Here is a 17,476-nt window from a genome sequence, read left to right as displayed (position 1 = left end):
CAAAGTGGTCAGTCCAGTTAGTATTTCTGCCTACGAATGAGGAACAGCAACTGCAGGATGACTGCAGTTTTCTTGTGGCTTGTGTCCATGCCATTTATATGTCCTAGGGAGTAATCAAAACCACAATTTCCCAATCCTTGCTACTCGTTGGGAGTCCCCAACATGGGCTCTTTGATTGAGATGACGGGCCTTGTCAACTACACCCAGATGGACACATAGCATCTGGTCTAAAACTGAGATTTTGTTGTGGTCTTGAAAAGGTTCATTGAAATCCAGACTTAAGACGTGTGTCAATTTATGGCACTCGGTGACTTTGTGACCAAGAGGGTCCTTGCTCAGTGGATGCAGTGGCTGCCATAAGGTTAGAGTTTTGTTCCCATGATGACATTCCTTAGTCCCTCTGGGTGGGGCTCATCTGGATTCTGACTTGTAGCACAACTCTGTGCTTGCTTTTGGCATTTGGTTGAGTAGATGATGTACATGCTTCTCGTTAGAAAAATGGCGGCAATAACTGCAAAATAACTCCCATAAACTAAAAACTAGAGAAAAACAAATAGAATTAACTAGACACACAAAAATATGACTGCCTATGTCATTGATAATACACAGTGATGGTGCTGATTTGCTTGGATTATGGGATAACTAAGACCAAGGACCTTAATATGGGTCCTTTAGATTTACACAATACTTTCTTCTTCTATCTTAGAAGAATCAGCCATAAAAGTATAAGAAATGCAGTAATTAAGAATGTGGGTTCTGGAGCCAAGTTTACTTGGGTTCAAACCCCAGCTAACACCACCAATCATGAAAAAACACTAAGTCCCATTGATCTATGTGTTTATGTCTGCAGGACAGTGCAATGCTACGAGTGAATTTTAGATAATGAGGCTACTTCTTACATGCCTTAACCCCCCCCCCCTTTCCCAGAGCCAAATGTAAAATGTGAAATTGGGCTAATTTCAAGTCCCTCAGTGGAGTAGGGAAAAGGAACTGAGCTCTGCAGCCATGTACCATTTGTAGTCGAATCTCTTAACCCTTGGAAGGGGATGACGGGAGGAAGAGCAGACATACAGGGGACACAGTTACCGGAGTAGCACCTGATGAGGTGTTAGGAGCCACAGGCAAGGGCTAACCAACTGTATTTATTGCTGAAAACCTACTTGGTGTGTTACAATATGATAATTAAGGAATTGCTTATTTAAAAATTTGCCCAACTAAGCAATTCAAGAAATTAAATATTGGCTGTGGTGAGGCTGAAAAAACCTTTCAGATTACCTAGGTATTCTACATTCCCCCAACTACCTGACTAGGAAAACGGCAATATTGCAGCTTACCTGAATGCTGATTGGCAGGTTGAGTCCTTTCTGATCTACTACGATCACTGTCATAATGGTCTGAATCACCAGGGCCATGAAGGTGTTCATTCCAAACACCAGGGCGTAGCGTTCCACATTCAGATTAACTGCGATCTGAAATCTATCATTAAACGTTGAATTACGTTTTTTTTTTTTAAACAAAATACACATGGGACTCTTACCTTTAAAAGACAGAAACTGAAGATAAAAGTGATGTCTTGTTACCAGTACTCTTTGGCTAAATCTCCTCCAGTTTAGACAAACAGGTAGAGCAAAGAAAGGGAATTAATTTTAAAAATACAGTTGAAGGCTGAATTAAAATACCAGTTGAGGAAATATGACACAATTCCTCCTATCCAATTTAATGCTTCCCAGAAATGAAACCTAAATATTCTAAGTTCTCACAACCTGAGAACTTAGATAGCATCAGATTTGATGCTATCTGATTTTAGATAGTGTTTCACAGTGAATTTTTATGAAAATGCAAAAGCAATATCCAATCCATGGAATCATTTGGAGAGTTATTCTTTTTATTGTCAATTGTATCAACAGCTTCTAAATTTTGGTAGGTGAGTTATTTGGAAGATCCAAATCATGACTGGCTGTGCAACTGAATGAATCTGTAATTAATTTGTTTTTAATAATTAAATAGATTTTGACATCTTACGACTCATGAATGACTGGCAAATGTATGTTATTTAGAGCTCTTCTGTGGCAAAGGTAAAGGACTTTTGGTTCTGAGGATTCTTAAAATGAAAATAAGTAATGTAATTCTACCTTAACAATATCCTTTCGCATTAAAAAGAGAAACTTAAGAGATACAAGTTTGATTCATTAAACTGACATATTTCCACAAAAAAGTCAACTTGCCAACAAGCTATGCTCTTTTTGTTCCATGGTCTTTTCAAAGTCTGCTTATATTTCTGTGTTTCATCAATTCCTTATCAAACATTTTTCACACATTAAATCCCAAAACTTTATAATAAAGTTTCTGGCTCTACTTCTTTCATATGATTTGAAATTCAAATATTTCTTATCTCTTTTGGTTAATACCAAAGCACATTTCCAATAGTCAGCTTTCTCTGAACTTCTATATGGAACAAAACGTTTTTCATTTAAAAAAATGATTTCTGGGATACATAGTTTCTTATAATCATTGCATCTACTTTTTTCAATATCCAACTTTTTATAATTTGCTGAGCATATTTTGCTTTACACAAAAGTATATGCCTGGAATTACAAAAACAACTAAATGAAATTAACTTTAATAAACTTACTCAAAATCAGATTGCTCCACACCTTGTTATGGCAAAAAGCTTGAAATAAAAATCACAACCCGACAGTGTATCATTGCTTTTGGTTTATGAACCCACAGAACTTCTTTTTTCTTTGATGACTAATCTTAGCAACATTCACAGGGTAAATAGTTAAATGAAAGCATGGCTTAATTGTGTCCAATTTAATATGTAATCAACATTTAATATTGCAATTGATTAAAATCCTTCTGACGTTCTGCAAGGAACTATAGAAATGCTACAGAAGAGAGAATATGGTGTGGGTTTAGGAGTGGAGAGAAGTGGTTGGTAATACTCACACTGCTATGGTTATAAGAAGCATATAGCTGGACTTGAATATCAGATAGCCAGCATAGCATGCCCAGATGTCGGTCGTGTAATTCATGAGAAACAGAGAGCCTGCACTAACGATGGAGAAAATGGCTAGAGCCAACTCTCCCAGAAGATCCCAGTTGACTTTCACATAGCCCACTGCAAAGGCAGCCATGGCCCCTGAAAAAGAAACATTAAGGGAGATCCAACACATTGACTTTGCACGTGGGATAGGTCAACACGCTCTCTTTAAAAAGCCACATCTTAGGCAAATCTACAAGATGAATATGTGGCTCTCACAAAAATAGTGTGATCCACCTAAATGTGGATTTATCTTTTTCTCAACCAGGTTTGCCTTTGACTTCTTTCTTTACCTACTCTTCTTTCAATCAGGTAGTTGCCACACTTTTAATTAGCGTCTACCACATGCCATGCAGTGCACCCTGCGGAGGGGCCAGAAAGGTTCTTTATCACAGCAGCGCGGGGAGAAACAATACCTAAACCCAGTCACTTGCTACAACATAGAAGAAGAGTGAAAGGGCTGCTCTGGTGTATATCTAGCCTGTCCAAACTTGCCTTTCTTGTTCGCTGTTCATCGTAAATTTTTTCAATGGGTAATGGATGTGTTGCCCTGGGTAGAAAATTTTAGTCTTTATTAGTAATCTTAATCTTCTGGTCTCCATCGCAATGTCTTTGAGATCTGGCCTCATTTACTTGAGGTTTTCAGTGAACTCTATACTGACTTACGGAGTTCAAGAGATTGAATAATTGGCAGTCGTTAGGGTTACTATTTATAGTTCTTTCTAACAAAATGAAAGGTATTTATGTTTCAAATTGCTGATGTTTAGTTAATTAACTTTTCCACCTGTGATCCAGGAAAGAACCAGTGTTACAAAAGAAATAAAATTCTTTCCTCCCCAGAATTTGGAACGTAAGAGAAAGAATTTCAGTGAACCAATTCTAGTGCAGTCCTGGTATGCAGGAGTTAAGGTGAGGCCTCCCAAAAGAGAGACAATAGGAGAACAAACACCACATGAGTTTTCTGAAATTTTTGGGAAATGAGGGTGTGGAAATCTCCTACTTCCTAGAAAATATCTTTAAAGTCTCAGTTGAGTTTAAGTTTCCACTTACCAGGATATAAATATTTATTACAGAGTAAACTTCAAAGGCAGATTTCCTTCCGATATTAGAATCCTGACTCTCACATTTATTCTACTTCTCACTTAAATCTCTTAAGAAAGCTACTTTTGGAAATTTTTGGCATGGAATCTAGAATTGCTAAAGGTGGGGTACTAGCTAAATCAAATCCTTTAGTAACAAAACTCCTCCAGTGGTAATCTGGAAGCCTTGACAGTTCAATCTATTACTAAAATAATAAAAACTTCTTACTTATATACGAGGTGAGTATTTTCCTTTGGATATAAAAACAACCTGGAAGAATAAGGGGCATTACTAACCCCTTTCCTGATGATGAATTGGAATCTTAGGAATTTGGCCAGAATTTAATCATTTGGTGCTTAATCCTGAGCTCTTGAGTTACCTGCTGTAACTCTACCACACTGAATAGAAGTGTCATGGTCCTCTTTTTTTTCTTTCCAGTGAATCTCATTTAAAAAAAATATTGATATGCCCTCTGAACAGAACTAGTTTACCACCATGGAGTTTAGCAACTGAAGACATAAACTTAAAGGGGGTAACCCATCAAAGGAAGATAAATCAATGTTTGCTTACCTCCAAAGGTTGCAATAGCTTCTACTGCCCCATTATAGATTGTAGAACTCTGGGACGGTGCCTTGTAATCCCACAGGATTTGAACATAGTTCAAAACCTGGTTAAAACCTGCTGTGGAGAAGGCCCACCACAGGGACCAGTAGAAAAGTCGCTTGGAGGAGTAGCACTCCTTCAAATCTTGGAACCATTGCACAAAAACACTCAACGCTACATTTCGTGGCATCGGGCCGCTCGACGGACCACCATCCAGGTTCCCTGAAATGGTGGCTATTTCTGAAGTGGGTTTCTCTCCGCCGCCTGCTGTGTTAACTTTGTAAGGTGCATCTGATGCCGCGTTTTTGTTCGGTGGCTTCCGTACTTCTTTGCCGGGTTTGGCATGAAAAAACATGCTCTTCTTAGGCATTGGTAGGAAAAGTGACAAAAGAAAGGCCACCGAGACGGAGACCAAGGATATGACGTTGAGGTAAAAGTACGATAGGCTGGCCAGGGACACCAGGAGCTGGGCCAGCACCGAGGCCGCCGTGTAGGCCACCAGCGTGATGCTCCTGCAGTAGCTGCTCACTTTCTGGTAGTGCTCGGGGCTGACCACGCTGTAAATGTAGGCATAGTAGGCCACCTCGGTGGCGGAGACCATGCCATAGAAGAACTCCAGCACCTGCATGGCCTTCACTCCCTGGCCAAATACAAGCAGCAGCCAGGTGATGATGAAGCTGATCCCTTGCAGGATGATGACTGGCTTGTAGCGGACGTAATCGGTAAGGATGAACACGGGGAGAAGCAGCACCAGGTAAGAGTATGTCCAAATTGGAAGGATTTCATTGGTGATCTGTGAGGTTGAAAAGTGGATCACATAACCATGCAGCACCGGGAGGTAAAAAGGATACCTTTTTAGGTAGTACATTACTAAGGTACAGGTGGCTTGCCCAATAGCAAATTCTGCATCCAATGGGATAGGATGTTCTTTATTACGATGGAAAAGCACAAGAGAAAACTGATTTTCAAGGAAAAGAGAGCTCCTTCCCCTTCTCCAAAACAAAACCAATTTATAAATGTATGTGCCTCCCAACGTAAGAATATATTTGCTTAACGTGCAATCTGAACTCTCTTAAAGTTAAATAGTATGTACATTTGAGTTAAATTAGTTACAAATTGTTCAACAGACACTTCGGAGTTTTTCAGGCTCTTAAAAAATACCACTCTTTTCCTGTTCAAAGATTTTAACAATTAGACAATGTTAGAAGAAGCGACCACCTTTTTGTTTATTTGATCCATCACTGTGTCATAAATGTCCAGAGTCTAATGAACATACGTGAAGACAGCAACGAATAAATACTAACCTTGCAGAATTATAAAGTGGGAGCAAGTAATGCACTGGATTTTCTTCCTGGCCAAATTTGCTGGGCTCCCAAAGCCTCTTCCCTCCCAACTCTACTGGTTAATCTCTGCTTACTCAATTCTGGCCTCAGTTTGATGTGGGTATCTCATGGCTGTCGTCAGAAATGCCGGGGACCTCAGTGATCAGTCCTAGAAGGGAGGGACTGAAAGGGCTGATCTCTGGGGCAGGATGTGGATGTGGGGGCAGCTCTGTCAGACCAGCCTTTGTTCTGTGCCCCAGCTGTCGACAGCAACCTCCGTGGGCCCCAAGGTCAATGACGAGGGAAAGCTCAGTGGCTGGAAAGTGGGACCAAGTGGCACCTCTGAGCATGGGTACATTAACTGGTCCACAGTGGTTGCAGAAGCAGACCCCACTGGGTTCACCGGATGATTTGGGACCTGTATTTGTTTGTCCTTTGTTTTGTCTTAATCGTGATAGGCTTCCACCTGGAAAAAATTGGAAACGGGGTTGTCGCGAAGTGATTTTACATCACCGCACAGCAAGCTTGCTTTTCTGTCCGTAGCACCTCATCGCCAAATTAACTAGTATTGAGGAACCTTCCAGGTGAAGCCACACACTCTGCAGTGCTTTCGTGGTTATGGCTGGAGATGATAAAAGCATCACAGGGTAATTCTCCAGTTGGGTGAGTACGTTTTCCTGTTGCCCTTATTATAAAAAAGGAGGTGAATCTTTTCAGTAAGAGAATTTGGCCTGCAGGGGAAGATAAAACTGAGAGATAAAGCTGTTAATGTCTCACCGGCTGGTCGATAGTTTTTCACAATTGAGTAAGTGTCCTCAAGAAATGATACGATTCTTTATCAGATCCTGCTTATGCCTCAGCCGCCCAGAAGTTTGTGAGGACTAGATCCTGTGCCTGGCAGAGATTTTACTTTACGGTTAGTGTAACAAATCAATTGAGCCTGAAAGTTACCAAGCATTAAGACTAATGGTAGAACTCCATAAAAGTTAAAATATTTATTAGACATATAATGTGCTATGGTGTCCCATTTCTGTATGTGTGAGGAGGGAAGAGTAGTTTGAGTCGTTGTATTAAATGACAAATACAATGAAAACGGGATTGGAGAGGTCAGTGGGTTCATGTCTCACGTTGAATGAAGCCCTAATGGCACGTCCTGTTCAAATCCTGTAAAGTTAAACTATGTTAAGATATGTCTGTATGTATGTTAATTTACCTCTGAGCTGGTCAGGTTTTTATCTGGTCCAGATAAATACGGGATAAGGAAGGGTTCTGAGGGTCTCATCATGGAGAAAAATCCAAATAAGCACAGGACCACCGTGGGATAAATCCAGGAATGACTTGGTGAAGTTTTGAAACAATCCATGGCTGATCAAATGGAAACAAAGTCAAAATTAGCTGATGTTTACTTACTTTTGGCATCCTGGATATAATGAAAAACCGATTTCTAAATGTCTTGTGAAAGGGTAAAGTTTCATCTGTCTGCAGTTGAAATGGAAAGGTGAGTGATGAATAAATGTTCTCAAATACTCCTTAGGTGCACCAGTCAAACCCTCCTTTGTCAATGGGCTTCTTACTCACTATTGCTGGGACAGGTTACACCTCCTTAGTGTTCTTCATCAAGAACGTGCTAAGGAGTAGTTACTAATAAATGGTAAACATGGGTTAATTCACGCTTGAAAGTAAGTAAAACATTGGCTGGTGAGTTACCGGTGTACATGTGGTAGGTCAAGTACCTCTAGGAGGTCAAATCCAACTTAATGCAGATTTAGTGGATCAAGTTACTACTAATCTGCCCACTCTATTTTGTACTGTGACTCTGAAATCTTTCCCACACTGACTGGCGTGTGTTTATTTACACATTTATCTCTCCATTACACTATCCCTTGCTTTGTATGGTGCTTGACACATAATACACATCCCAGATACTTTTGTTAGGTGTCTCCAATCTGAGAATTTATAATTCTTCAGTTAAAAAAAAAATAAAGCCAGATAAAGATCTGACTGGCCATTCTTCCCTATTTTCCCCCATTCCAGACTGACGCTAAGTCTACGCTGGGAACGCAAGGCGTCACTCTGTAGACGACTAATCTCCTTTTCATTACCACTGGGCCCATTGCTTCTCATGGTCTGCAGTTTCACAGCACCCAGTGGGGCAGGGAGCTAATTAATAGTTCATGCTTTTTTTTTTCCAAGCCACAAATAAAATTGCTTGAAATGCAAACTTCAGACAGAAAGTCCAATGGAAAATCTGAAACAGGAAAATTCCCTCTCATTCCTTCACATTTGGGATCCAGCTTTACTTATGCAGCATGGGGAATGGGGAAACTAACTTGCTGTATGATGCTTTTCTGCATATTATCTAATTAAGTCCTAATAATAACTGTAGAATAGATACCATTTCCCCAAATTCCCAGCTGAGCATATGGGAGATCCAAGGTGTCCTCTAACTGCCTTCAAACCACATGATCAAGATTTGAATCCACATCTCCTGGATTTCTATCTGGGTCCTTTCCCCTGCTCCACTCTGCCTCGTTCTGGTGGCCCTTCCTCCTGGGCTGCTGGTAGCAACCTAATGACAACCTTTCCTCGCAGGAAGGGAAGAAAGTGTTTTCATGAACACACTCATCCTAAAGAATATGACTAACTACATAGAACCTCCAGGGTCAACTGTAGTTTGAAAGTGGGCCCAAGAGAGGGAAAGTGATGCTCACTCCAGAAGAGCATGTCAGTGGGTGCAGTTCCAGGCGTCTAGGAAAAGGAAACTTGTTAGGGGCTAGTGAGGTGGGGAGGGCCTACTGGGCCACCATATCTTTTCACAAGGTGACCTGGACAGTGGCACAGTTCTTTCAAGTTAAATGAGGGGAACACTGTCTCTGTTTTTGTCAACAAGACCCTTGATGGAAACAGTGCAGAGACAATGGAAATCAGAATTTGGACGGGATTATAATTTCGAGCAATGCTGACAATGTGAAAATTTTGCTAATAGCGTACTGGGTTTGACTGCCCTCAGCCTTCAATGCCTGGGATTCACCTCTTCCAGGGTTGCGAGGAACACCAGCAAACCGCTGGGGCCTTCTTTCTTCGTGAGTCATGTGCTTGCAGAGAAGTCTACCCTGGGAAGACAACCGCTGAGGCTTGGCTATCTTTCAAAGGACGGTCTTTTTTTTTTTTTTTAAAGATTTTATTTACTTATTTGAGAGAGAGAATGAGAGACAGAGAGCACGAGAGGGAAGAGGGTCAGAGGGAGCAGCAGACTCCCCGCCGAGCAGGGAGCCCGATGTGGGACTCGATCCCGGGACTCCAGGATCATGACCTGAGCCGAAGGCAGTCGCTCAACCAACTGAGCCACTTAATGGGGTAACATCTGTTGACGCTACATCTAGAACATTCTCTCCATCTAGCTGACCGTGGATTGTCTGCTGCCTTCAAGTCATTATCTTCTCCATGCATCTCAGAGAACTAAGTCTACTCCCATGGTTCCCTGGGAGTAGAGTCTTTTTTTAAAAGATTTTAAAATCTTTTTTTAAAGATTTTATTTATTTATTTGACAGAGAGAGACACATCTTTTTTTTTAATTTTTTTTTAAAGATTTTATTTATCTCTTTTTTTAAAGAGCGATCTCTCTTTTTTTAAAGATTTTATTTATTTATTTGACAGAGAGAGACACATCTTTTTTTATTTTTTTTAAAGATTTTATTTATCTCTCTTTTTTTAAAGAGAGATCTCTCTTTTTTTAAAGATTTTATTTATTTATTTGACAGAGAGAGACACATCTTTTTTTTTATTTTTTTTAAAGATTTTATTTATCTCTCTTTCTTAAAAGAGAGATCTCTCTTTTTTAAAGATTTTATTTATTTATTTGACAGAGAGAGACACAGCGAGAGAGGGAACACAAGCAGGGGGAGTGGGAGAGGGAGAAGCAGGCTTCCCGCGGAGCAGCGAGCTCGAGGCAGGGCTCAATCCCAGGACCCTGGGACCACGACCTGAGCCAAAGGCAGTTGCTTAACCAACTGAGCCACCCAGGCGCCCCTATCCCTTCCATCTCTTAACTGTCCTAATACTCCTACCCAACTGCATTTGGCTGGAAAGGTCACACAGAAAAAGATGGTCTATCTCCCATGAGAGTGTAAGCAGGAGGGCAGGGCTTTTTGTTTGGTTGGTTCACGGCTCTATGCCTCATACCTAGAAGTGTCCAACACATGGTATCTCTTGCAGAAGGAAGAAGATAAAGGGCAAACCTCACTACTGAGAACTAGTAAAGTTTTGTCTGCATTTCCAGAGTGGACTGCTAGCTGCATCAGGGGAAGGCTAGGGAGGTCCTTAATTCTACACGGGCCTCGCAGTTCAGCTGTGCATCTGTAAAATGGGGTAATGATGCTAACTACATGTGTGGGCTTTCAGTGAGCACCAGTGAGCCTTGACTGATATCTGGAGGCACCATGTTGGGCACAGAGTTACTGCTCAAACACATGGCATTTCTCTTCCCTTTCCTCTCTTCACGTTGGAGGATCCATAGTGATTCTGGCTTAATGAGGAGAAAATGAGGGAAGGTTTCTGACCATAGTTGAAAACAACTGAGAAAGATCTGGGGGGCTCACACCTGCATCCTTGCATCCTGGGATGCTGGGCTTCCTTTCCTCACTCCTTTCCCAGCCTCCTCCCCACAGAAACAAACACAGGCTCCAAAGCTAGGTTTTCTGCCAGAGGAAATAGGAGAAGGCATTCAACCAAACATTAGCAGGAATCCTTTAGCCTGGGAGGACTGGGCAGAACAGCACGGGTGACCAGACCCTTTCCAAGGCCAAGTCTTGCCTGGTGTCTCTTCTTCAGCCTGCAGGGCTCCAGCCCTTGTTACTGCCTACTGGGAGACTTCTCAGCGGTGATTGTCTGGCTGTTCTTTCCCCTTCCCCCAGCCCAGGGTCCCCTTGTCTAGCACTGGTCGCATTCCAGAATCCTTTCCTACTCTGGCCACTTAACAAAGACCATGTGAACTTGACTCGCTTATCAGATGGCCTGGGCACTTGGAAAAATAGGGACTTCCGGGCTCCATCCCTAAGATGTGGTTCAGGAGGTACGGGGGCCACGGAATCTGCATTTATATAGAGCGATTCTGACACAGGAGGCCCAAGGACAATTTGTCCCTTTCCCATCCGCTGGGGGCAAACTGGCTCCATGCCACAGCCTTGGAGCTTAACAGGGTGGAGGGGGAAGCAGATGGAAATCGTCCAGGGAGCTTTTGCAAAACTACACGTAGACACACGACCCTGAAATTCTTTTCTGGCTCTCCAGGCCCTGAAGAGTCCAGGACAGGTGGAAACATCCTCAGGTGACTCTGATGTTTTGGATATGCCTCTCAACATTCTGTCTGCCCCAACCCACTAACCCCTTCTCCTGTGTGCACATCACTCCCTGTTTGTGACCCATTCTGTCCCAGTCAGCTGAAAGCCTTTTCCGGTAGGGGCCCTTGAGTGTCTGTGTCTAGCTCTGAGTAAATACCATGGCTCTGGCTTCTTCAGTTCCACAGCACACAGGTTCTGAAACTCTCCAGCCCAGCATGACCTTTCACCCACCGTCTGAAGGCAGTGATTTTGTTCTTACTTCTCGCACACAGGTAAAATGGTAACAATCTATCAGCTATTGTCTGTGTGGCTCCTGCTTTACACCAAGTATTGTATTAATTGCTGTATATAATTATTGTCTCTAATCCTTAGAACAGTCCTAATTATACACATTATATATATCTATAATTATATATTTTATATAATAATTATATACAGATATTTATTATATAAATAATTATAATTATTAAATATGGTTATATTAAATAAATGTAAGTATAATTATAGGATATATAATACACATTTATTATATTTGTTATTACAGGTAGTTGATCCTTAAACAACAAGTTTGAACTGCATGGGTCTACCTATAGGCAAATTTTTTTTGATAAATACAGTATAGTACTATAAATCTATTTTCTCTTCCTTATGATTTCCTTCTCTAGCTTACTTTACTGTAAGAATACGGCATATAGGGGCGCCTGGGTGGCTCAGTTGGTTAAGCATCTGCCTTTGGCTCAGGTCATGATCCTGTGGTCCTGGGATCGAGTCCCGCATGGGGGGTCCTTGCTCAGTGGGGAGCCTGCTTCTCCCTCTGCCCCTCCCCCAGTTTGTGCTCTCTCTGGCTCACTCTCTCTCTCAAATAAATAAATAAATAAATAAATAAATAAAATCTTTTAAAAAAAGAGAATACAGTATATAATACATATAACATACAAAATATGTGTCGACTTTTGTTATCAGTAAGGTTTCTAGTCAACAGTAGACTATTAGTAGTTAAGTTTTGGGGGAGTCAAAAGTTATAAGTGGATTTTCAAACATGTAGGGGGGTGGCATTCTTAACCCCTATGTTGTTCAAGGATCAACTGTAATTACATATTTTTTATATGTATCTGAAGTGTCCCCAATTTCTCAGACGTGGGAACGGAGCCTCCTCAAAGCTCATGGCCACTCCACTAAGAAAGGTTAAGACTGAGTTCAGGGTCGGGTCTGTTGGCGCCAAGTTTACATCTTCCCTCTACTCGGGTGGGTAGATGCTTCCTACTTCTGTGACACCGATTCCGACTCCTGGATATTTTCTTCTCGTTTCCTCACCGGCCACTCCCACAGGCACTGTCAACATGGCCTCTAGGTTTCCAACCGAACAATCTCTGCCCAAATCATTCCCTCTTTACTGGAGAGACCTCTGGCTAATGGTGTCACAAACCTTGGAAGTACTGATCACAGCCTTTTATTTTTATCTTATTGAGGAGATGCCGCTCTTTGCTGTCACCATGACTATGACGATGATAATCAAATTACACAATCTATAATTTCTACATTTGGAAGAATATTTCATTTTTTTCCTTGACAATTTTCTGGGGTAGATAGAGAAGATGGGACTGTCCTCATTTTGTAGATAAGGAAACTGAGGGCCAGAGGCAGTAACATGTGTGCAGGTTTTCACCTTTAACCAACATTAGAGCCTGGACTTGTGCTTGGTTTTTCTAATTCCAAGTTCAGTAATCTTTCCTCTCTGTTGAGATGCCTGGTCATACCCTCGAGCTTCCAATGCCCATTTATTCTAGGATAATGTTTTTCAGATTGTGGATGTAAAAAAAATTTAGTGGGTTGCAAACAGTATTTCTTTTTTTTATTTTTTATTTATTTTTTATTTTTTTTAAGATTTTATTTATTTATTTGACAGAGAGACACAGCGAGAGCAGGAACACAAGCAGGGGGAGTGGGAGAGGGAGAAGCAGGCTTCCCGCTGAGCAGGGAGCCCGATGTGGGACTCGATCGCAGGACCCTGGGATCATGACCTGAGCCGAAGGCAGACGCTTAACGACTGAGCCACCCAGGCGCCCAGGATTTCTTTTTTTTTTAATATCCTCTTTGCAGATAAAATATATTAAGTGTCAAAGTGCACTGCAGAGTGAGGCTATTTTTTTTCAGCTTTGTTTGGATTATCAGTATAGAAATACACAAGAATGATCACACTATATATTACATCTTTCTGTGGGACACAGTCATGGGGCTAGAAGTTACAGAGGAAAGGGGTGCCTGGGTGGTTCAGTCGGTTAAGTGTCAGACTCCTGATTTCGGCCCAGGTCATGATCTCAGGGTCGTGAGATCGAGCCCCATGTCCAGCTCTGCACTGGGTGTGGAGCCTGCTTAAGATTCTTTCTCTCCTTCTCCCTCTGCCCTTCCCGCTCACTCACCCACGCTCTTTATCTCTCTCAGAAAAAAAGAAAAGAAAAGAAAAAAAGAAGTTGCAGAGGAAAATACAGGACTAAATATTTACTCATGTCTCTCATAAGCACACCTGTTAAGGTCATCATAGAACACCTGTTCTGTTTGGGAGGGCCTCAGCCTTCATGGCAAAGCACCATCCTGGAAAAAACTGTCCTTTTGCTACTTTTCCATGTATCATTATTTTTGACCTTGTAATATTATCCTCCTCCTAGAGAGTACTCTAAACCTTTCCTCACTTCATTGATTTTAACTCAAGGACATGAATCGGATTGATTTTCTGACCTGATGCTTCTGAAAGCAAGACGTTGATCTTTCCCCTTTCAGTCAGCTTATTGGACTATCCTGACTTGAAGTCTATAGTGAAAATGCCAGAAATACCTGAAAGGCTGAGTGAATCAGCTGCTCCTTTTGGAGACTTGGAGCAGCAACTGCATCTCCCACAGAGCTTACCTCCATTGGCTGGGCCATGTAGGAGAGTTCTTCAGAGGTCTAGCAACAGCAGCTGGAGGAGGTGAACTCTGGGCATTAGCCTCTGCTTTACTCCTATGCCCCAGTGGTCCTGGGCGGGGTGCAGTCTCCTTGCTCTCCCTGACCAGTGTACTAGAGAGCACCTACTTCTGATCCAGTTGCGCCATCTGCACACGTGCAGCACATCACATGGGCCCCGGTGGTAAATGGCCACGTGCACTGTTGGGGTTACCAGCCAGCACACGTGACCTTCTCTGAGCTTGGGAAACCACGAACACCTTTGCACTAGGAAGTGACCCATCTAAATTACTTTGGAAATAATGTGTTCCTTTCTCTTTTTGCTGGTAAGAAAATAATGATGATTTTTCATTAAAATTTGCCAGGGACCCTTCAGCAAGACTCCGGTCTCTTCTCTCAAACTCTATGCGGGGTCTATTTCTGGAAGACCACCTATTTTTACTGCCACTTCCTTTTCTTCAGGCTCCGTGGGGTGCTGTAGTCTTCTTTAGAATCACAATTCCCTGGTTACTGTAGTGAAACTAACTTTGTTTTAAGGTGCTCATAGACTTTTCTGCATCTCCTAGAAAACGTGGTTTTTAGATTTCTAGATGCAGAAACACAAGTATTCAACCACGATCAGGTTGGGCTGGGGTGGCTTCTCATTATTTTTCTTTTCCTCCTCCTTGGAACAATTTCTTTTTATTCATCCTCTTATGTGTGTTTCCAGTCTCTTGCTTTCAGAGTTCAAGTTTTCATCTCCATTTTCATTCCAATTATTACCGTATTACTGACTTTTTCCCATTTTTATTGTTCTTTAACCACATCTTTAAATCTTTCCAACTGGCTTCAGGTCAATGTCTTTTCCATATGAATGTGCATAGCTTTAATAAAAATAATCAAAAGTGTTGTTTGACTTACAATAGTGTCCTCGAAACTCCCAGCTTTCTTATATTGACCACAAAAGAAGTTCATTTGTCACTATAATTCTATGGTATGGGGAAAAGGAAACTTTTTGTTTATTGTTGCCAGAATTCCCATTTGGACTGAGTTGCAAGGTAAACTTAGAACTCACATTTCCTGGTTGTTGCAGTCTACAGCCATCCACTTGGCTGTATTTCCTTAATTAACTTATAGACTCATTGTGTGAACTAAACCTTTTCCATATATGTGCATGTAAAAATTTTCATGTATTGTTCATCTATGCCCTGGAGAATCATATTGGGCCTGTGCCAATGTGGACCTTATCTAAACTGCAAGCAAGGACAGTGTCCTATTTCCTAAACAATAGGCTATATGTGTGTACTACTATGTGTGTGTGTATATATATATATATTTATATATATATATATATATATAAAACTCTGTGGCCACAAATATTTCTTAAGTGTATATTTCCATTTGCATGGAATAGGCAACTATTAAAAAGCAAGAACTATAGAAACTGGCACATACTGGTGGGCCTCTTGGCTCCTTGAGGCCTGGGGGTACTTCCCAAGCTAGGGGGACCTCAGGGTGATCAGATTCCTCCGCCCACTCTGACAAGATGGAATTCGCCTCCCACTGCTAAAGACTTCCGAGCTGTGGGCTCCCCGATGCAGGGGACAAGATGACCCAGTCAAAGCAAAGATCTTTCCCAAATCTGGTTTTCCAAAGGTTTCCCACAACAGAGAGCCTGGAGTATCAGGACTTAAGTCAGTGGAAAGGAATCAAATCCTCTTTCATGTTTGTTTAGAAGATGCTGCCGGAATTAACTGAGGTGCTAATACATTTGGAGAAAACTCCAGAACCCTCATTCTCCACCCAGTTCCTGTCCGATCCTCCCTACTAAACGTTCCAGTCATCTCAGAGAGGGTGCCCGACAAGGCTACCGGCATCTGAGAATGGGCTGGCCTAATTTTCACATTGTTCTCCAGAACCTTTACTGCAGTCAAAACATCAATTTCCAATAACAGAGCCTCAGGTTGGTAATTTAAAATAACCACGAATCTCCCCACCTCTAAATGCCAAAGGACTTGGACGCGGGTCAGGAGAGATGATAATTTGCAAACGGTTTCACGCCCCAAGCCCCAAAGCCCTTTTAAAAACAGTTAGGGCCAGTATTTGTCCCATTTTCCAAAAACTCACCTTTCAGGTTTTTCAACACTGCTGGAGCCAAGCCCCTCACCAGACAGAAGCAAACTCGAAATTTGACTACTGAAAACTGAAATATATGCTTGTCACTGACAGCAGAGTATAACAACTAATTATGCCTTTCAGTCTACTTGCTACTAAAGGAGAAGAGAATAGGACTTTGAGTGAAACAGCCACCTAATGGGAGGAACTGCAGTCTGCTTAAGTCAAGGCCAGCTGATGCCGGAGGCAGGCAAGGTGAAGTGATCCCAGGGAGTTGCTTAATTATCATTCTGCTGTTGCAAAATCAGGGATCTCAGGGTGGTTTCACCGATTTCCAGTGAGTTATTGTATTTTAGCCCTCATCTTATTTAAAATGCATTTCACTGATCTCTGCTTCATTCCACACACCAAAACTAATTTGACGTAATCTATTCTAGGAACCATGGAGTATCGTCTAGAAGAAAACAGATCATTATGACACAGGGATCGCAAAATGTGTCGCTGAAATGGTAAGGAGGACTCAACTTAAAAGAAAATAAATTGATAAATTGGATTTCATTGGAAAAACATATCTGCTAATCAAGAGATACCACTGGGAAAATGGAAAGGAAAACCCCAGGGAACACTGTAACCGCTAGAACACCTAAGCACAAAAAGACTAGCAAACCAAATGTTGGCAAAGGTTTAGAATTTCTATACATTGCTTGTGGGAAAGTAAAAGGATACCAACAACTCTTTGGAAAATCATTTGGCACTCTATATAAGAAAATTCATAGGGGCACCTGGGTGGCTCAGTCGTTAAGCGTCTGCCTTCGGCTCGGCTCAGGTCATGATCCCAGGGTCCTGGGATCGAGCCCCGCATCAGGCTCCTTGCTCAGCAGGAAGCCTGCTTCTCCCTCTCCCTCTGCCCCTGCTTGTGTTCCCTCTCTTGCTGTGTCTCTCTCTGTCAAATAAATAAATAAAATCTTAAAAAGAAAAAGAAAATTCATATACTCACAATAGTGAAAAAACAGGAAGCAACTGAAATGTCCATTAAAAGGTGAATGAATAAAAAT

At 41.7% G+C, this 17,476-nt stretch overlaps 1 protein-coding gene across 1 annotated transcript; it reads right to left on the bottom strand.

Moving 5' to 3' along the window:
* Positions 1-362: 362 nt before the first annotated feature.
* On the bottom strand, positions 363-7,411 carry LOC114210881 (thiamine transporter 2-like). Its single transcript, XM_028105318.2, has 5 exons — positions 7,262-7,411; positions 4,694-5,519; positions 2,950-3,142; positions 1,335-1,476; positions 363-539 (listed from the first exon to the last, which is right to left on the bottom strand). The coding sequence occupies exons 1-5, from the start codon at positions 7,409-7,411 to the stop codon at positions 363-365; spliced, it is 1,488 nt and encodes a 495-aa protein (XP_027961119.1).
* Between the last annotated feature and the right edge of the window lie 10,065 nt (positions 7,412-17,476).

This window comes from Eumetopias jubatus, unplaced genomic scaffold, assembly GCF_037043125.1.
Source record: "Eumetopias jubatus isolate StellerSeaLion01/CBP00866 unplaced genomic scaffold, mEumJub1_p1.0 scaffold_3, whole genome shotgun sequence".
Classification (NCBI taxonomy): Eukaryota; Metazoa; Chordata; class Mammalia; order Carnivora; family Otariidae; genus Eumetopias; species Eumetopias jubatus.
This window is presented reverse-complemented; position numbering and strand designations above follow the sequence as displayed.